This window comes from Sesamum indicum, linkage group LG3 (assembly GCF_000512975.1).
Source record: "Sesamum indicum cultivar Zhongzhi No. 13 linkage group LG3, S_indicum_v1.0, whole genome shotgun sequence".
Classification (NCBI taxonomy): domain Eukaryota; kingdom Viridiplantae; phylum Streptophyta; class Magnoliopsida; order Lamiales; family Pedaliaceae; genus Sesamum; species Sesamum indicum.
Genome location: NC_026147.1, coordinates 16570473 through 16591798, shown reverse-complemented (window position 1 = coordinate 16591798; position 21326 = coordinate 16570473). Strand labels below are relative to the sequence as shown.

At 32.2% G+C, this 21326-nt stretch overlaps 4 protein-coding genes across 6 annotated transcripts in view; 3 read left to right on the top strand and 1 right to left on the bottom strand.

Annotated features, from left to right (window-relative positions):
- On the top strand, nucleotides 4361–7743 carry LOC105158591 (mitochondrial outer membrane protein porin 2-like). 2 transcript variants are annotated; one of them, XR_847524.2, is made up of 7 exons: nucleotides 4361–4568; nucleotides 4672–4739; nucleotides 6076–6186; nucleotides 6267–6353; nucleotides 6439–6647; nucleotides 6752–7354; nucleotides 7457–7743. XR_847524.2 is itself a non-coding variant. In XM_011075386.2 (6 exons), the coding sequence occupies exons 1-6, from the start codon at nucleotides 4520–4522 to the stop codon at nucleotides 7056–7058; spliced, it is 831 nt and encodes a 276-aa protein (XP_011073688.1). In that variant the 5' UTR covers nucleotides 4361–4519; the 3' UTR covers nucleotides 7059–7451. The 2 variants fall into 2 exon arrangements, 1 of the variants encoding a protein (XP_011073688.1); XM_011075386.2 differs by lacking the exon at nucleotides 7457–7743 and having other exon boundaries at nucleotides 6752–7451.
- On the bottom strand, nucleotides 9033–9763 carry LOC105158592 (60S ribosomal protein L26-1). Its single transcript, XM_011075387.2, has one exon. The coding sequence runs from the start codon at nucleotides 9697–9699 to the stop codon at nucleotides 9259–9261; it is 441 nt and encodes a 146-aa protein (XP_011073689.1). The 5' UTR covers nucleotides 9700–9763; the 3' UTR covers nucleotides 9033–9258.
- LOC105158714 (BTB/POZ domain-containing protein At3g49900) lies at nucleotides 14094–17874 on the top strand. Its single transcript, XM_011075555.2, has 4 exons — nucleotides 14094–14369; nucleotides 14455–14515; nucleotides 15249–15689; nucleotides 17100–17874. The coding sequence occupies exons 1-4, from the start codon at nucleotides 14218–14220 to the stop codon at nucleotides 17802–17804; spliced, it is 1359 nt and encodes a 452-aa protein (XP_011073857.1). The 5' UTR covers nucleotides 14094–14217; the 3' UTR covers nucleotides 17805–17874.
- Nucleotides 20627–21326, top strand: part of LOC105158590 (adenylyl-sulfate kinase 3) — a 3331-nt gene continuing 2631 nt past the window's right edge. The window contains exon 1 of one of the 2 annotated variants that reach the window (XM_011075383.2): nucleotides 20627–21281. In XM_011075383.2, coding sequence (XP_011073685.1) covers nucleotides 21017–21281 — 265 coding nt within the window. In that variant the 5' untranslated portion in view covers nucleotides 20627–21016. The remainder of the gene's footprint in view (nucleotides 21282–21326) is intronic. The other variant, XM_011075384.2, reaches the window with a different exon arrangement.

The following is a 21326-nucleotide window of genomic DNA, read 5'->3' as shown; positions in this document are numbered from 1 at the left end:
GAGAAACACGATAATGATTCGTATTTATTCCTGGAAATGAATACGCACAGACAGGTACAGCGTGTTGGGCTTCGCAAAAATCATACGTCGTAATGGGCTAAATGTTTATGATGTTACTTTCATAGCTATGCTGCCTTGACGAACCTGTCAAAGATCTTGTTCTTGTGTTTTTTTCCGTAAAGAAATTAAAGTGAGTGGTTTTGGTTTAATTGAAAAGGCAAGTGGGGTTGTTCGAGTTTCACCAATGTAGGTACATGTTTAATTTTACATTTATTATATATTTGTCATGAATGATGATTTGTTTAAATTTATATATTAATTATATGACAATTATACTAAACTCGCGATATAACTGGCTCAGATTCGATCAAATACAGTTTGAATTAGAATTTCCCTTAATTCTATAATAGTTTTTAATTTTTATCTTGTTGGAATGTGTTTCTTGACTTAAATTAAGAATAATTACATTATTCTCTCCTAAGGTTTAATTTAATTACAGGTAGATCTCATGTATTTGAAAAATTACACATGATTTCTCTATATATTTATTTTTACCCGATAAATAAATCCATCCATTAGTAAAATTTAGTAAAAAGATTAAAATTAAAACTAGATATATTTACCCTCAATTGTCTTATAAATTTATTAGTGGTCGAATAATTTTTCTCTAACCAAATTATCCTTAAAAGGGTGAATAGGGATAGTTTGGTCAGATAAAATTTGTGTGACGTACAATAAATTAGAATAAATCAGTCCGTAATAGATGTAGATTTTCATTCATTTTTCTAATTGATATAAAAAAATTGCATAAAAATTTAAAATTAAAGAAATAAATTGGATGATATATAAAAAAAATAATAAAAAGAAGAAGGAAGTAAGTATTTGTATGTAGAATAGTAGTGTTTGATTAATTTAGTTAGAAGCAGAGTTTAAGGAATCTTTGTCAACGGGGAGACGACTGATTTGTTTATGGTTGGTCGTTACGCGTTCCACACGCGGAGTAAAAGCAACACGCAAGCATGTCTTTTCGTGAAAAGACTTGCACACATTTGCCCTTTTGCCCCCTGGTTTTTCAGAAAATTGTAGGCTTGTCCTTTTCCCTTCTTGTATTAGGGAGGGACCAAAATGCAAAAGCCCCAATCCCAAACCCCTTTTCATTTTATTTTTTATTTGATTTAAATGCAATTCATTCAATCATATAAGAAATGGGCAAAATATTCTTATGGAAAAAAAAGTAAATTATCCTCATAAACACAGGGGGATAAAATAAATTATGCTATTATCAACGGTTTAGATATGGGTTTTTTTGTTTCATTTTGCAAAATATAGGGACTAATTTACTAATTTTTTTATGAGGATTTTTTTGCTCATTTATCATATCACATAAGATAAATTATATTTAATTCAACCTTATATATTAACTCTTACTTTTCTTATACATATATTTTCCACCAGAAAATTCTAAGAGTAATTTCATGTGGGTCTATTTGATAGAAATAAAATCGCTAAGTTAGAATACACACAATAGTTCCAGTCTCATTGGAAAGAATGCTTCATGTTTTGTAAAATGCCTCAGTTATCAAATTGGTCAATAATTTTTTTTTCAATCCACGCGCACACCAACTCACATAAAATTTTGAACTTAATATATTTACAATGAAATATTGAGCCTTAAATTATTGAAATATCCCTAATAGACAAACTGGACAATAATTTTATCATAAAATGTGACAAATGTTGTTTCACCATAGAGAAGAAGAAAGACCTCAACAAGAGCAAATTCTGTAAATGCGTAAGGGACTTATATTAACGTTGGATGCTTGTCTATATCATCACTGACCTAACAAGAACCAAATTTTTTATTTTTTATTAACTCATGTTGCCAATTTTTCAAACAATGAGTAAATATTGAATGACAGTGCAACATGAAATTTGATTTAATAAAATAAACGGATAAGATAATAATTATTCTTTTTGGTAATAATATTGTGTCAAAGTTATAAAAATCAGCAAGAGTGTGGCTCAAATTTTTAAAATTGTGCAATTCAAATTTTTGATTGTGCCCTCACAACAACTTCACTTGTTATTCACATATCAAATCTTGTAGGCCATACAACTTAAATGTTGGGTAAATTTCATATTATTGTTGTAATATCTAAACTATTCAAATAATTTCTTATGATAAAAAACAAAAATTACATAACTTCTTATAAAATTTAAAAAGGTGGACATTATCCTCTCTCCTTTAAGATTGTATTTCATGCACTAAATATGAGATTGCACAAATATTTTTTGTCCCTAAATGACTAAACGACCCCTGTCCTTAAATTATATATATTTTTAAAATATAATATAAAAAATATAATTTTAAGTTATATGTATATATATAAAAAAATCTAAAAAATATAAAACGAAAAAATAGAAATAACTCACCGATGGATGAGAGATTGGTTGTGTGTGGGGTGTCAAAAATGCTCGTCGTTGAAAGGCTTTCCAACGGTGGCAAACTTGCATCGTGAGGTGGTAGGACAGCAGAGAAAAAAGCGATAGAAGATGGGGGCGATAGTTAGGGTTTTAGAGCAAAAAATAGATACAACTCGCCAATGGATTGGAGATTTTCAGTGGGTGAAGTATAAAAGTGTTCGTCGTTGGACGAGCTTTGGGAAGATGGTAAGATCACGTTGAGAGATGGTCCAATGGCGGAGAAAAAAGCGATTGAAGATAGGGGGCCTCGAGTTAGGGTATCAAAATGCTCACCGTCGGATGAGCTTTCCAACAGTGGTAAGTTTGCTTCAAAAGGTGGTTAGCTGACGGAGATATGGGAGGAGAGGAAAACTAGATTAGAATATATACATATAAATATAAATATATCTATAATATATTTATACATGAAAATATATAATTGTCTATGAATTAAAATAATATATTTTAATTTTTTATTAGCATGATTGAATCTGAGCCACATATTTAGATAAAATTTAATTTAAACGTTGATTCAAAAAGGGTATTTTTATCATTGCAACATAAGACTCAAGTTCAAAAGCACCAGGAGTCAATATCCACCTTTTTAAATTTTGTAGGGGATTATATAATCTTTTTTTTTTTTTTATCACAGGGACTTATTTGAATATTTTAAATATCACATAAAGAAAATATGGATTTTACCACTTAAATGTTTAAGTCTTAATTGTAACGAACAATTGTAAAATTTGAATTTTTACAATTGTAACGAACAATATGGATTCGCCCTAATAGATCCTTGGGGTTCCACATTTGCTTTACTATTTCTACAAGCAAAGCAAAAAAGATATATTGATAAACTTACATGTGGGTAAAATGATGAGATCTGTAACATTATTAACCTGGTCACGAATTTCGAATTGAATTTTTTAATTGTAAACTCTATTGTATTTTCTACTTTATTTAATATATGTTCTCACATGTATAATTTTTTTTAAAATAAAATATGCGATGTCATCTTTATACATATGTGTATATTACAATGAAATAGAATTTAGAATAAAAATCTTTATTTTTCTATATTGTTCAATGTTAGATCAGTACATTCAACTAAATTACTAATTTAGGGGCTAAATGCAATTAATCCCTATAATATATAAAATGAGCAAATACTCCACTGTGAAAAAAGAATTAGCAAATTATCCCTCCGTGTTTTAAAAATGAAGCAAATTACCCCCTCTTTCAATGGTTTCGATAGGAGGGTAATTTGCTACATTACTCAAAATAAATGGAGTAATTTGTTATTTTATTTTTCATATGGAATTTTGTGCTCATTTATCATATCACGGTGAATAAATTACATTTTTTTCCCCTAATTTAATACAACAAAGAAACAATATGTTATTATTAAAAGTAGACTATCAACTCACATTCATAGGACTTGAACTCGCAAGTTTTTAGTTTTGAGGCCTCAAGCCCAAAACTCAAGCAAGGTTTCATTGGGGGGATAAACAAATCCATGAAAAATTCTTTCAATAATTGAATTTGAGTAAATTTGAATCAATTATACATTAAATATAATATATTTATCGTGAATTATGTTACTATTTAAAAAAATAATTAATGATATAATAAATTTGATACATTAATTATTTAATTAATTTAGTTAAATTAAATTTGATTTGAATAAGAATTTTTTCAGAAATCCTAAAATTGACACAAATTTTACACTGAAATTCTATATTGACAATGCTGTCACGGAACGACCATCACCATTCTTCTATCGACCGCAAGATCGCAGACTAGATAGGAAAGCAAGATCACAAGTGCGCGAGAGTCGAGACACGTCCAAAACGAATCCTGACCGTCGTATTTAAACAAATGGTCCGAACAAGCCCGTGAAAGTCATTAATCACAAATCACTGTTGGTGTTCACCACGACAGAAACAATTCGTCCAATTTCTTCTCCTTCTTCTTCTTCACTCTCTCGACATTTCTGTTTCGTGAATTTTTTCGATTCTCTCTCTCTTTTCAAATTTAGAGCGAATCAGAAGCGAAAATGAGCAAGGGGCCAGGGCTGTTCTTAGATATTGGCAAGAAGGCCAAAGGTTGAATTTTCCGATCCGTCGTTGATTTATGGTGCTCTTCTTCTGTTTCATTTTTATAGGTAATTTCTGTTGGATATTTCATTGTATTGATTTTCAATTGTAGATCTGCTGACGAAAGACTACCTCTCCGATCACAGATTCTCCGTCTCCACCTGCAGTGAATCCGGAGTGGTACAATTTCTTTACTCTTTTGCATTATATGTTGATTGTATTGTGTTTGTGTGTTAGTATTCGCTTGTTTTTGCATGTGTTTTCTTATGTATGTCTTCAGTTTGTCTCTTGATTTGGTAAGTTTTTCTTCGAGTCATGTCTTAGGGTTTGCGTTTTCACTTGAGATTTGCTACCCTATTGTAAAGCCAGTCGAGAGAGGAAAAAAATTTGATACGATGATATGCAGTAACCAGATTTAGCAGCTCTGTTTAGGCTGCAACTGGAAGCAGGAAAGTATCAACGTGATTGGGGTATTGATTGTATAGGTTACTGTGTCCCACTACCTTCTGAATTTGGATTTGAGAATTGCTAGTGTGCAGTGAGCTGTTAGTGTACTTGATTCTTGATCTCGCTGTCTGTATCAAAAAATTTCTTCTCGATATTTTATATTTTGAAGAAGCTCATGAGCTGTATTCATGTACCCCTCCTTTTCTCTGCTTTTGTTAGTTCTTTATTAATGTTGGTTGTATAAGCTTAAGTAAGCTTGATTCCCGTCACTTTTCGGATGAACAAAGAGATGACTTTTCATTTGACTTCAGCATTATATCTTTCATCTATAATAAGATCATGGCCTTCCCTAAAACTTCTTGGTAATTGAAAGGGAACATTTGCTGCCATGACGGCGCTAGTGCATGCTGATCTTTAAGGTCACGAGTTGAGAGTTCATCAAATTTGACTTTCCAATTTACTGTATTCTCTCTTTTTTCTTTTTTTTTAATTTTTTTACAATTCCAAACGCCTGTTAGGTTCTCATTATCTTTGGCCATTTTTCGTTGACTATGAGGGTCAAAGAAAATCCCCCGTATGATACTGGTAATCTCAAATGAATGAGCTTTCGGTTCATTTTGGAGGATCCATTTTAAGTAGTTGACTTGCGGTTGAGTAACACGACATTTTTCAATTTTGACTTTATAAAGCGCAAAGCATGTGAACCAATTTTGTCATATGTGGAAGATCCATATTAAGCATTTGGGATTGGCAACATACACATTGTACACTTAAATTTGCTAAGGAGTGACACCTGGTGCGGACAGCTTTCCTAGCATGTATTAAGCAAAAATGACTGTAGTATCATGAGAACCTGGTGTTAGATTGTGTTTTGCCTCTTGGTTGGATTCAAGTTATGGCTGTTCAATTTTCTCTCTGCTTCTTCCCACTTATTTCACAGTAATCACCCATTTAATTGCTAAGATTATCAAGTGTTATGAGTTAGTTCACAATTATTCATCCACGTCATATTTTCTCATAGTCTAAACCAATTTATTTATGCTTTTTTAACTTTTTCTGCTAAGTGTAGGCCCTGACCACAACTGCAGCAAAAAAAGGAGGCTACTCATCTGGTGATGTTGCAGCCCAGTACAAATACAAGAATACCTTCGTTGATGTCAAAGTTGATACTGAATCCAATGTGAGATGCTTAAGTTTTTATCATGTCAAACAAAGTTTTTGGCATTGTCATTTCTCTGATGCATCCTTTTCTTTTGGCAGATCTCAGCTATTCTAGCTGTTGCTGATATCGTCCCCTCATCAAGAACTATCGCCACCCTGAAATTTCCCAATTATGAGTCTGGCAAGGTGCCTGCTGCCTGTTTATTGAATGACATAAGGTGATATAGTAGCCTTCTTTTCTTCTAACTTGCTCTTGTTGTGGCTCGTGCAGCTGGAATTTCAATACTTTCACCCTCATGCATCCCTCACTGCAGCTGTTGGTCTGAACCAAGCCCCTCCAGTTGATGTCTCACTCACCCTTGGTACTCCAACTTTTGCTTTGGGTGCAGAAGCAGGTTATGAGACTACCTCCGGCAAATTGATTAAGTATACTGCAGGCATCACCGTGACAAAACCAGATTCCTGTGCCTCAGTAATTCTGTAAGTCCTAATATCTTCTTACGTAGGTCGACAATGTATTTAGTATTTTCTCTCACATTCCTCTTAAAAGTGGGATATCTTAATTTTACCTTCTCTCCTTGTAGGGGTGACAAAGGCGACACTATCAAGGTATCATACATACACTACCTGGATCAATTAAAGAGGACAGCTGCTGTGGGAGAGATTAGCAGAAAATTCTCCACAAACGAGAACATATTTACAGTGGGAGGTTCTTATGGCATTGACAGTCTGACGCTCCTGAAAATGAAGCTCAATAATCATGGCACACTAGGGGCTGTTTTGCAGCACGAGGTCATACCAAAATCACTTGTAACTATATCCAGTGAATTTGACACTAGGGCCTTGGATAGAACTCCCAGGTTCGGCGTATCCCTTGCACTTAAACCATGAGATCATCTTACCACAGTTGGATGCAGTTTGAAACCACTTTGAGTGTTTTGAGGTTGCGCTGGAAGGAAGCGCAAAATAACTACCAGTAATTTACTGTTTTTAGATACAAGGTGATTAAGCATAAAATGCACTGATCCGAGGGTCGTGGTTCTTCCTCAGTTTTCCAGCTTGTGTTGAGGCTTTTCAGCATGAAAAATATTCTTTGGAGTTCTTGGGTGAACAATGTTTTGTAGCTTTATCTTCAGAGATTTCTTATGCATGGGTGAAAGACAAGACCCCTCATGCATAGGAGAAAGGTAACATTTCCCCTTGTGTTCCTATTTTCCATTTGGCTTTTGCTGCATTATCTCTTGTGATCAAAATTTTGGACGAATAAAAGAAATTGATTGATTTTGTAGTGGCATGACCTGTAGAAACCAGCCGTGGGAGTTTAGTTCAAGAGGGGAAAAGAAAACATGGGAATCTGAAAGAACTGCAAAACAGACTTAATATTAAGATTGTTCGAAGAGAGATGAAAGGCTTGTAAAGGAAGATGATTTAGAGCGAGAATTACATCGTTCTAATGTTATAGGTTCTCAATTGACTTGAAACAGAACTTTAGATAAGACTGAGAAGATGTAACTGGTGAGTCATCTCACTTTTATCTTACACTCGACTGAGACGGATGAGCTGATTTAGATCATTATTTCACTCTGGCAAGAAAAAAAGGTGATCTTCTATGCTCAAGAATGCATATATTACGAGTATGAGCTATTAAATTGAGTTGAAAGGAATTCAATTAAGGGGATGCTCGTCCAAACACGCATTTAACCTACATGTAAATCAAGAGTCGAGCGGGCACGTGTGTTCGCGATCAGGGATACAATGATAAACCATGCCCCAAAACCACCATAGTTTTTCTACCATGAACTGGAGGTACAACCTTTTTTTCTCAAGGCCTGGCTGCTGCTATGCAATTCTTGTTGCAATTAAGGCCATATTTGGATCGTAGATTTTAGTAAAGAAAGAAAGAGGAAAATGAATAAAGTATTAATAACTACGACGCATTATTGGACTAAGAAAATGTCTGCTCATTCATTTCTTATTCAAATTCATTTTTTCACTACTCTTTTCACTTTCCATAGAGAAACCGGGGAAACCAACTACAGCATAGAGAAAGAGGGGAAGAAAACAAAATGAGCCCACAGAATGATTCCCAAGTTCTATCACTCCCAAATCCCACAAGATAAAGGAAAAGGAGCAAAGCATTGACAAAATCAACAGAATTGAAGCAAGAACCTGCTTTCATTGCAAAACCAACTTTGAACGGTTTAGGGTAGAAAAGCACGCAAGATTCAACTGCTCGGATCATTATTATAGCCAGCTAACACAATGCAATATCACAAAAGTTAGAAAGCACTTGAGGCAACAGGTCTCACAGGGTCGTAATGGAGAAAGACTTGAGAATGTAAATCAGGGTGGAGGGTAGACCAATTGATCTATCATGCCCAGCGCATAGAGCATTGGTAAGGCGTATTCAAACAAAAAAACTTAAATTTAAAATTTAAGTAGATAAATTATTCAAACCCTTATGATCCTGAAAATAGCAAATTTTATTGCAGCAAGTTGAACTCCCTATGCCAAAATACTTGACTATCACACGCCTATGTCAAAGGTTATCAACAAGAACGCCAATGGCACCCCAATAAATGGCAACTTTGTTCACTTGCTAAAAATATACATTCATATGACTCAGTTCACCATTAACTATATAACAATAAAGAGAAAGAATTCCAAATTACCCAAAATTATCCCAAAGGGTCAAATAAAACAACCACCTCCACTACCCCCCCTCCCCCACCTACACAAATTGCCCAGAAATGAAATTCAAATGCCATTTCAGAACTGCTAGTAGAGGAAAACCACTACAATTACTCGGCGAATCAAGCAACCAAACTTATGAGATCCAAGAACTAGATCAAACTTGAGAAATTCAAAGCGCAACATCAAGATATATATCGCTACGATCAGAAAAATCAACACAAATAGTCAAGCATTTATGAATCGTGACTATCGGCATTGCGTTGAAACAAAACAAATATCAAAACAAAATTTAAGTACCATCAAAAGTAACATTGTATGCCATAGTTTTCCTCTCTCTTCCTTCATCAATATAAATCCAACAACGACCAAACAAAAACAAGCGTAATTAACCAACCTACTAGTCAATGGTCTGCATAATATCTTCGGCGGTAAACTTAGTACCCTTGTCCTTATCGGCAGCGGCTCGTCCCTTCGCCTTGCGGTCGAGAAGCGATTTACGATCCTTATCGAGACGGAGCTTAGTGATAACAACCTTGGATGGGTGAATACCGACGTTGACAGTGGAGCCATTAACCTTCTCACGAGTAATGCGCTCGATGTGGATAACCCATTTCTTGCGGTAAACCTGGACCACCTTACCTTCACGACCCTTGTAGGTTCCTCGAACCACCTGGACCTCGTCGTCCTTGCGGACCGGCATGGAGCGGACGTTGTACTTGGACCGGAGGTCGCCAGAGAGAGGCGCGCTCATCAGGACACGGCGGACGCTTGACGGCGCCGTGAAGTGAGCCTTCCGGCTCTTGCGCCGGGAAGAAGACACGCGTGGGTTGTACTTCATCTTCGCCGCTGTTTCTCTGCTCTGGATGGGGTGCTGCAGCTACTGGAGAGGGGAAGGGTTAGGGTTTTTAGGTATTTATAGTGCGGTGCTCGGTAGCAAGAATATGTGGGTTGCGAAACGACTGCCTATTGACATGAAGTTTATTTCGGGCCAGTAAGTGTTGGGCTAGGGCACGCATTCTTATAATATGGCTGCATGGGCTTCATTACATTAATTTTGGCCCATTAGGGAGAATTGGGCCGTTTCTATTTGGATCTCTGATCACTTAGCAGATGAAGCCCATTTAATTCGCATCTCTCTGGTTTTGTGTACGTGCCCTTGCCATTGAGCAAATCAAATATTTGACCAATTTTTCAATAATCATTTTAAAATTAAGTTTTATCAAAATCACGTTGATAAAAGTTATAATTTTTAATTTATATTCCCATTACACTTGTTTTTTATTTAATTACCCATTATAATCCGTTAAATATTTTTTATATTTTTTCATTAACCTTTAAAGATGAGCTCGTTTCGGTAGTTAATTATAATCTGAATTTGAATAACCGTAACATTCTTCTTCTTCTCTTACGATATTTCTAATTGGATGAACATATCGTTCTTAAAAGTAGTTGTGTGATTAATTATACGATACCACCAGATGTGCCAATAAATTATAAAATTATGAATTCAGACATCAAAATTATTTTTTTAATATTATTTTTTTTATAATTAATCATTTTATAATCTATTATAGAAGCAACATGTAAAATTGGGGCTTAGCCAAAGATAGTAACTAGTACAATAATTTCAAGAAACTTGAGAAATGATTTGACAAGACATGAGCATCAATTGATACACACGAATTGCAAACTGATGAATTATCAATTATGTAATAATACACTTGCTAAACTTTTCCTTCATATCTTATTAGGAAATTTTATTTAAAATATTTTACAGTGAAAAAATTATATGATGTTTTTACTTACAAACAATAGTTTGTGATACCACTGCATCATACTTTTGTTGTGTCTATAATACTCTTAAGTTAATTTTATTTTCTTTCTTTCTTTTTTTTTTTTTGGAAATGTGATGTTGGGTTATATATTTTATTCTTATTTATAGCATATTTTAAAATATGAAAGATTATTTATTGGGATATACACCCCCGTCCCTTAAGGTTCGGTATAATTATACGTAAATTCCCTATGTTTTGAAAAGTTACATATAGCACACCTGAGTTTTGCATCTGTTTAACAAATAAGTCCCTCTATTAACAAAAAAATTAGAAAAAATCTATAATAACCCTCGATTGACTTATTACATGTCAAATAAATCTTTATATAACCAAATTACTCTCATACGTCTTGACACGTTAATGCATTTGAGAAGGTATATCTTCACCATTACAAGGGTAGTTTAGTTCGAAAAAAATTATTTGACCTGCAATAAGTCAGTAATTAGTCAATCAATGGCAAAAATTAATTTTCATTCATTTTTTTGTTATTATCAGCAAACTCAATGAATTTTGACTAACGAATGGACTTATTTATTAGACGAAAGCAAATATCACGGATGCTAAATGTAATTTTCCAACCACATGAGATTTATGTATAATTACATAAAACCTCATAGAAAGGGAGTGATTATCCCTTATTTATTATATTGATGCAGGAACGATGTGCCACAATATTTAGTATAAAAATATAAAGGATTGATGTATATATATATATTAGGTGATTTTGTAGATGCTACACCAAGTGTTTAACACATCTGCTCATTAAATAATTGTTGTATACCTCATGTTTAAAAAAAAAATTATGTGGGAATTACTCGTACATTCAAAATAGAAAATATGAAGTGTAGCATGAATTTATCTCATGTTAGATTATAAAATTTGCAGTCTTTGCAACACTTTTTAAAAAAATTTTACTTATTAGTATTATAATAAAATTCTTGGCAAAAATTCAAATATCAGGAAAGTTTTGTTATTATTTTTTTAGTTAGTTACAAATATATGATAAATTTAATAATCAACAATGAATATCGTTAATTTCGGTATCAAATATGTATAGTTAATTAAATAATTATTATAAAAGTAGTAACTAAATAATAATTATTAAAATAGATCGATTCACCACACAATAATGGAATTCGAACTCATGACCTCTTAATCATAGAGTTTCAAATATCCAATAGTTTAGCAAGTTTTGATATGATAAGTCATGAATCATACCCTCTAAATTAGCATTCCACATTTTACCTAAACTACATCACAACATTATGATAGAAAGTTCTAATTACATTTAATAAAACTTTCCAAACTTTACACAAATGTTAACTAATATAAGAAAGGATAACATTTTATAGAAAATAAAAATATTTTTTTTTCTTATTTTCCATAGAAGGAAAATCAACCCAAACATCCTTTGTCAGATCCAGTAAAGTAATACGTACTGCATAATTAGTTGGATATAATGAAATCAGGTCAAATAAAATAATTTTCATAAGTTAAATTGATTTGTTTCCCTCTGTAGAACAGTGATCGATCTTTTATCTCACGTTAGTATTACATAATGATGTCACAATAATACGCGTATAATATGTGTTTTTAGTTTAAATTATCATTCAATATACTTTTCAAGGGAGATACATGTCGATTATATTTTTTAATATACATCACTAATATTCGGTTCATTATTATATCATCCAATATATTCAAATTTGAATCCTAATTTAATATATCAATATTTCTAAATCAACAAATATATTCAAAATAAATAAAGAAATAAGACACTAATATGAAAAGTAGCCTCTACATATCTATTTGTGAAGTTCAAACCTAAAATCATTTGATTATAAGGCCTCCACCTCACCACTCAAACAGAATTTTATCGACGATTACGTATTAATATTATACGAATGCACAAGTGTAATGGAAAATCCAATGGCGTAGAACAACATTTGCAAGTTTTTGTGAAGTAAAGTGACGAGTGCCACATCCACAAACTAGTACCACTCAGTAATAAATAAAGTAGTGAAATCATAAACTTAGGTAAAGATGTAAAGACATATGGTTATTTATTTTTATATTATATATATGAATTTATCATAATTTATTTTATTATTTTTAAATTATATTAATGAATTAATTGGATTAATATATTGTCCGATTTATTGAAATATTAATATAATTATATATTTTTATATAAAGAAAAAAAAAAAAAGGAGAGATGTAGAAAGAATTTGTGGGCTATGTGCCGGTAAAACTAGCTGAATTTAACCTGATGTGTGGGTGGGCGCAAAACTGACAAGCAAACCTGGCAAATTATGATGGTACGTCAATCAAATCAATGGTTTCAAACGGGCGTTTCATCCCGCCTCCTGTTAAAATGGCCTTTCCTATTCATCGATTAAGGCTTGTTTGTTTGTTTTTTTATGTATATTTTTTATCCGATACTAATATCTAATACAAATTATTATAATAATTATATTTTGATTAATAATATTAAACAAATTAAATTTAATTAATATATACTATGCAGTAAAAATAACATATTATGCATAAAGTTGGGTTAACTGAGCTATACCCATTGATTGGTTGTTTGTTTGATTTTAAATTCCTTTAAATAAATATATATAGTTTTATACGTCTTATAAAATACTAGATTTTATCTTAAAATTAAAAATAATTACATTTATATTCTTTCGATCTATAATTTATTTACACAAATTATCTATATATTTTAAGTAAGTATAAAAACTATTCCTAACAATAAAAAAATAAAGATAATTTGCATAATGATATAAATGTTTTTATATGTGTATGTGTAGTTTCTTAAAATAAATGGATAGTTTGTATAAATATTATTGACGATTTTACGGATTGTATGTGTAGTAGTTTATGTAAATAAATTATAGATGAAGAGGTGTAGATATAATTATACGTAAGAAATAATTTATAAATTCACGTGTCTATAAAATACTAAATTTTATCTCAATTTTTGAAATATAGAAATAAAATAAAAATTATGAAATTTATAAATGTTGGTCATTGAATTTTGCAATAATTGGAGGAATTTGTTAAAATAGAAAAATAACTTGGAATAGTTTTAAAAATCTCATTTTGGACATTACGAGCTCATTTTTCCAAAAGAAGAATATCAAAATTCATGAAAAGCTTATAAATTCATAATATATATATATTTTTATTTTATAAAATCAATCTCTTAGTTGTTAAAATTTGAACATCTCATAAAATATTTGAAACTAAAACAAACAGTGAATTTAAATTTGATGTTGAGAGGATTTAAATTGAGAGGAGAGGAAAGGAATGAATTGAATAAAGGGTGGGGTGGGGGTAACATTTATGATTCTCCACATGCACACAGTTAATGCACCAACACCAGAATCAAAACCAAACAGGGAATTTCTTCTTCACTCCCCACCCTACAAAGGAAACTATATCAACACCATTTATTATTAAAACCCAACACCCAAGGAGGAGGATTTTGTGAAGGGAAGGGAAGAGAGAAGAAGATGGAATTGGGTGTGAGAGGGTGGAATGAACTGGGAATTGTGGGAACTATCTATGAAGAAGAAGATCAACATTCATCATCATATTCATCTTCATCTTCCACCATGCCCTCCCTCGAACCCACCACACCCAATCAAACCCAACTCAAATCATGGTACGTACAACCCTTCTTCTTCTTCTTCTACTTTATTCCAGATCTCTTCATCTTTCCCTGACACTACGATCTTAATTTCCCTCAGCCTCAGCCATGATCCAGACGTCGTTATACATGTCCACAACTCCTCTTTCCACCTTCACAAGGTATTTATTTATTTTCTTTCTTTCGTGATCATTCTCTCTTGATTTAAATTTAATTTTTTTATTTTTAAATCTGAAGTGTATTTTAATTTCTCATCATGAAATGATTTTTGATTTCTTGTTTTACCTGTACGTACATTAGAGGGCCACTGTCATGTACGGCTAAAGTGACAAAACCAATGCCCCCCCCCCCCCCACCACCATGTTTCACCAAGATTATTTAGAAATTAGCATTTTTAGTAATTTATAGGATGCAAAAATGCAATTTAATTCAACCCAAAATTATTTCTTTACATATTAAAATAAATTTTTCTCACATGAATTACGTCTGAAAATCATAGGTAATGTAAATTATGCCAAACCAGCATAATGTAGGTTTCTCTGCTTACAAATTTTCAATTTTAATCTTTGTAATTTTAAAAAAATTCTTATACAGATCGAATTGAAACGAGCAAATACAGGGTTAGACAACTGCTATGATATGATTGAAGTTATTTGAATTTTCACACTCGATCTATATAAGAAAAATGCCACGCGGGCCGAATTTAGATAACTTTCATCTCTTTTTTTTTCCCCCTGAATTTTCAGTTATGTATTTTCTAAGAAATATGTTGATAAAATTCCTGCAATAAATATTTAAATCTCTATCGTTAGTTCGTTAACCTAAATAAGTGTGCAATGAAGGGTTGTTTTCGGTATAAATGAAAAGTAATGTTGCATTTACTGTATTTCACAGGAGGCATTGATAGCGAGGAGTGCTTACTTGAAACGGCAGCTGAGTGAATTCCCCGAAATAACCCTCTCTCCGCCGTTGAATATAACGGCTCAAACCTTCTCCTTGGTAACGGATTTCTGTTACGGAAACCACGTCGCTATAACGCCGTTCAACATCGCGGCGCTTCGCACGGCGGCGGAGTTGCTCGGCATGACGGAGACTGGCGGTACGGCTGGGGAAGAGAGCTTGCAGCAGAAGACGGAAGCGTACTCGGGGGCGTCGTGTGTCAGCAGGTGCATTGAGGCGTTGAGTGTGGCGGCGGGAGCCGACGGCGAGGTGAGCTGCTTGGACGACGTGAAGAGTGTGCCTGTTGGGGATTTACAGGTGGTTTTGCAGTCAGCGAGTCAACGGTTGACGGACTGTCACGACCTTCTTTACAGAATCATTGACATTTATCTCAAGGTATGGCTATGTCCGTTTTTCAATTTTGATTTATAATTGAAGTATAAGGATTGTTTTAAGTTAAATTACAATCAACTTTCTTAAGTTTTATTATAATTCAAGATATTTTTTTGTTGTTATTTAAAAAATTATAAATATTTATTTAAAATTATGGACCATCTAACAGATATCTCTTACATCTAGGTTGTTATGAATTTGTTAAACGACTATTAATACCATAAATGTATTTAAAGTATTTTAAACATAGCATGAATAATTATAATTATGACACATATCTAGCAAGTCCATTGTAATTTACTTATTATTTATTAAGGGATAATTACACTCTCATCTCCTAAGGTTTGGTGTAATTACACTTAAACTTCATGTGGTTTGAAAAATTAGATTTAATACTTCTAAAGTTTGATTCCATCTAATAAATTAAATAAGTTCCTACATTAGTCAAAATTGACTGATATTAACAAAAATTTGAATGAAAATTGATATTTATTATCGATTGATTTATTACTGACTTATTGCAAATTAAATAATTTTTTTCCAACTAAACTATTCTTCTAACAATGAAGAGATACCATCTTTACATACATTAATGCATGAAAACGTATGAGAGTTATTTGATCATTAAAAAATTCATATGGCCTGCAATAAATCATTCGGTGGTAAATATAGATTTATTTTTTATTCTTTTTGTTAATATCAACAACTTAAATGAATTTTGACTAATGGAGGAATTTAATTGTTAGATAGAACAAACATAAGGGGTGCTAGATATAATATTTTTGAACTATAAAAAATTTACGTGTAATTATACTAAATCTCATGAGAGGAGAGTGTAATTATCTCTTTTATTAATGCATGCAAGTACTATAATATTGATGACATAGAATTTTGGTCGTATATTAAATCAAATAATGTCATAGCAACAATGTTGTTCGAGTGATAACATTGAGATTTTAAAATACTTGACACCTCATTGTACTAAAAAGCTGTCAAATTATTAACGATTAATAGTTAGCAATTAATTGTTAGTACAATTATTAATATGTAAGACAAGAAAAAAAATTACACATTTTACTGTTATTGACTAAAAGTTGTAGCTAAATAAAATAAATGTGAAAAGTTACTTTATTTACCATGGCAAAAACATTCATGTCTTTTAATTATTGTCAATAATTATTTATTATAGCTATTTTTTTCATAATAACAATTAATTACGGTAGTCGTAAACTCCAATGAACAAAAGCATTGAAATATCAAAAAATTAAAAAGATATAAAACCAAAATCAAAATACTATTATGAAAAATTAAAGAATGAAAACCTTATATTATCTAAATTATAGAACAAAAATACATATGATCCGGAAAGATGCAACTATTAAGCTTTGCTCACATGTAATGCTCACTGTGCAGGAAAACATTGCAAAAGTGTCCGAAGATGAGAAAATCCAAATGTGCAACTACGTAGATTGCAGCATACTATCCCCCCAACTCCTGATGCACGCAGTCCAGAACCCCAGAATGCCGATGAGGTTCGTCGTCCAAGCCATGTTCGTCGAGCAGCTAAACACTCGCCACTCCATCATCTCCGCAGCCGATCGCCGCATCCACCAGAGCAAGCACGAGAAACACGACGCCGTTACCCTAGGCGCCATCCTGGAGCGGGACGCAGCCCTCCGGCAAGTAGCGCAGATCAAGGCCATCATGAGCGCGACAAACTCGCGCATCCAGACGCTGGAGAAGGAGCTGAGTGGAATGAGAAAAGTCTTAAGCGAATCAGAGAGTATCAGGAACAGAATCGAGTCGGGACGATCCGCAAGCTTCCGGCTCAGCTCTGAGTCGAGCAACAAGATCGAAAGGGGGCAGATGGGTTCTGTCTCTTCGTTGAGTTATAGAGACGTGAGCAGGAAAGGCAGGGCGGAAGACGGGAGCCGGAGCGTGGGGAAAAGGTTTGGTCAGAGATTGATGAGCGGATTGAAGAGTGCTTTGGGTTTGCAGAAGAAGAAGTGGGAGAGAAAAGGGTCTATGGAGTTAGAGAAGAGTGTGTGTGGGAATGAGGGTATTTTGATAATAAAGAAGGATGAAGCTTTTCAGAAGCGCAGTAGCTCACAGTCGTAGCTCATCTACATTGCATGTTTTGTCCAGTAAAGAGTTAGTTTGTTTATATATGCAGTAGTAGCTTCTTCTCCTTCTGCTGCTGCCTCACCTTCATTCTATTTATTGGTAACACATTGTCTATGTGCGGAGAAAGTTTTATTCAGATTAATCAATTTCGATGGAATCGAATTAATTATATAATAAGTATAACTATTCAGATCAATCAATCAGCGTCGCTGAATATAAGTACGTATTTAGGATCTATCCGAACTTTCTATCACTTCCAATTATTTTAATAATAATAATAATAATAATGTGATGGATAAACAATGCTCTGCTCCAATTAATTCCATCCAAAATGACGGGCTTTTATAAAAGGGAATATGCAAAATAAATGTTAGCATTTGAATATTTTAGTATGCGAATTTTGCTGAATAAAAATAAAAGATGTAGAGAGTTTAGTTTCCGTAAGTGTTTGGCCCGGCTCGTGATTTACAGAGTTTAGTTTCCGTAGAGTGCTTTGGCATTTTTTTTTAAAAAAAAAAATATATTTAAACTATTTTATCCTCATTATAATAATGTAACTCAAATTTATACTTTTTAATTTATTTTTAAAATTACGCGTCTACAATTGATATTAGGATTTTTAAATAATTTAAAATTTTTAACCCTAATAATTTGCAGTTTCGCATACTTAATATTTCAGATCTTTTTTTGCTATATTATCTATTACTATAATCTAGAAAACTATAAATTAAATTGTTGTTTTTTTTTTGCTTGACAATCATGCAAGTTTATTTATTGTGTATGAATTAAAATATTATATTATCTAGTGGGAGCATTATTTAAGGGTTGTTTTTATTAGTACTATTCTCCTTCTACCTACATTTTATTAGTTGAATTAGCAAGAAATAATCACTTTAATTTTTAATGATTTTTTAGTTTAATTATTTCTCCACTTACATGAAAATTGCTAATTTATATTACTCTTAAAAATTGCTCAGAATCGAAGCCGCCCAATATATGTATATATGTATTAAGAAAAAGTTGTTGACATTGGTCTTGCAATATTTCATGATTAATTAAGTGCAAATTAAAGGAGGTGACATTGACACTTCATTTTTGCATCGCTTGTGGTGCACGTCTTTTACAAATCAAACTTGACTGAAAATTGTAGTAAATATATATAGTGGTAATTAATGGGCTTAATTTTTTCAATATTAATTTTATCATATAGCATTTATTAATCGATGTCACATTTAATAAAAGGATAGATTACAACGACATCCTTGAAAATTACCAATACCTCCTGATTTTTAACGATCGTTTAATAATAGTCAAATCCGTTAAGTTTTTATTTATTTCTTGTGGTGAATTGACGAAAATGCCCTTGTAGATGAACTGAAAAATCATATGCAGTGCATATGTCATATTTAAGGGTTATGTGATGTGATAATTTCATATTTGCACAGCATGTGATGCTTTTCTATCAAAAAAACTCCTCATATACGGCAAAGTGCAAATTTCATATAGTTGACATGGTAAATTGACAAAAAGAAAAAAAATTAGATGTCAAAATATAAAAATGGGTATAGTTTGAATATACATTATTATAGTCGAATAATAATTTATAATGTCTTGAATTTATATTTTTCAGTATATATAATATCAATATCAATCTTATGTTATTTAACTATAATAATTTTTTATTAAATAATAAGTATTTTTATCTTTTTCGAATATTAGAAAATTAAATAAAATAGCAAAAAAAATTCTCTCAAGGCTAGAGAGTATGTGTGTGTGTTTTTTTAGAGAGAGAGAGTGAGGAGTGTGTGTGTAACTGTATAAGTTGGGAATATTTTTGTTTTATACTTATTTTTATATAACTTATAAGATCTTATAAAAAAAAGGTAGAAAATTTAACTTTTTTTTAAAAAGCTAATAAGACCCAAAACATCTTATTTTGAAGTCTTATAAGTTCTTTAAAAAAATAATAGCCAAATAAATATTTAGAGCTTACAAGCTCTCAAACATCTTATGAGATGCTTTGAGAAGCTTATAAGCTTACCCAAACATCCTCTAATAAAAAAATTGAATGAAAATTGATATTTGCACTCGATGATTTATTACTGACTTATTGTAGGTTAAATAATTCTTTTTTTTTTTTCGTCTAAGCTACCCTTATAACAGTGAAAATATACCTCTCACATGCATTAACGCGTGAAAATATATTAAGGTAATTTGATCATAAATATTTTTGTCACTAAATAAATATAATTAGTGATAACATTAAAACTGTCACCTAATTTTTTTTGTCACTAATCTTATTTTTTTTATAGTGATTTGCTGATACAAAAAAAAAATAAAAAAAATATTTATTTACATCAAATAAAACTTTTTATAATTAAATTATTACTGTACGTTTTCACTCGTTAATGCATATGATGACGTATATTTTCACTATTATAAGGATAATTTAGTTCGAAAAAAAATGTTTAACCAGCAATAAGTTAGTTTTAAGTAAATCAGGGAATTATTCATTTTTTTTTAATATAAGCAAATTCAGTGATTTTTTAACTAATGTATTGACTTATTTGATAGGTTAAAACAAATTTTAAAGGGTGCTAGATATAATTTACTAAATTATAAAGATTTATGTGTAATTAGATCAAATTTCATAAAAAAAATATATAGTTATCCTTATATTGATATAGTAATCGAGTCTATATATTTATTTAATTTATTAAAATATTAATGTAATTATAATGCATCTATCAAAAGACAAAACAAAATTTAACAGTGGAAGTGGAGATAAATAAGGCCAATGATTTGAATCGGCGAGGCATGAGAGTATCGCTCTGGCGCATCTGGTGGGATACCTATGTGTCTTGCACCCACATTTAACATCATTATCATCAATTTTCTTCTAGTTTTTAATTTTTACCATTTTTTCCTCCTTTGAGTGATAATCCGATTTCATGCTATATATACTGCGAAACCATTCGCGGGATTTCGAAATTTAGACGAGGAGTTTGTGACTGATGAAATAGGCATTTCCATCAATCTGAGCGGGCCTCACATTCAATTCTATGCTGCATTGTCGCAATAAATTGGAGGGAATCTTTTTTTTCTTTGATTTCAATTTATATGATTTTTTTTTAAAACTCGTTTTTGGGGGTGAAGGAAGTGGATAGTTGGTAATATTGTTATTGGGAATTTGAGGAGTGAAAAGAATGGCGGCGCTTGGTAATCAAACGCCGGGTTTGTGTAAATCCTCGGTGTTAGACTTCTTCGATGCTGTACACGCCAAGTCGACGCCTTCCAAGGCGGCCGCGTTTAGGAGTAGAGGTAAGAAGCTGGAGATTTGTGGTGGTGCTGCGAGATCGAGCTTCTTGCAGCCAATTAAGGCAATGGAAGCTTCCGCCAACAGCAAGGGAAAGCAAGCTCGAAGTAGTTCCGCTGGCGATGTTCTCAGCAACGATTGCGGTGGTTTTTCCGGTAGTTCATTATATTCCGCTGCGTTATTGCTTTCCTTTCTTCATT

What these genes read in the sequence shown, in the direction of transcription:
- LOC105158592 (XM_011075387.2), bottom strand. Translation starts at nt 9,699, where the DNA reads ATGAAGTACAACCCACGCGTGTCTTCTTCCCGGCGCAAGAGCCGGAAG.
- LOC105158714 (XM_011075555.2), top strand. Translation starts at nt 14,218, where the DNA reads ATGGAATTGGGTGTGAGAGGGTGGAATGAACTGGGAATTGTGGGAACT. An exon ending in CAAACCCAACTCAAATCATG is followed by an intron (nt 14,370 to 14,454) that starts GTACGTACAACC and finishes AATTTCCCTCAG; the next exon opens with CCTCAGCCATGATCCAGACG. An exon ending in CCTCTTTCCACCTTCACAAG is followed by an intron (nt 14,516 to 15,248) that starts GTATTTATTTAT and finishes TGTATTTCACAG; the next exon opens with GAGGCATTGATAGCGAGGAG.
- LOC105158591 (XM_011075386.2), top strand. Translation starts at nt 4,520, where the DNA reads ATGAGCAAGGGGCCAGGGCTGTTCTTAGATATTGGCAAGAAGGCCAAA. An exon ending in TATTGGCAAGAAGGCCAAAG is followed by an intron (nt 4,569 to 4,671) that starts GTTGAATTTTCC and finishes TTTCAATTGTAG; the next exon opens with ATCTGCTGACGAAAGACTAC. An exon ending in CCTGCAGTGAATCCGGAGTG is followed by an intron (nt 4,740 to 6,075) that starts GTACAATTTCTT and finishes TGCTAAGTGTAG; the next exon opens with GCCCTGACCACAACTGCAGC.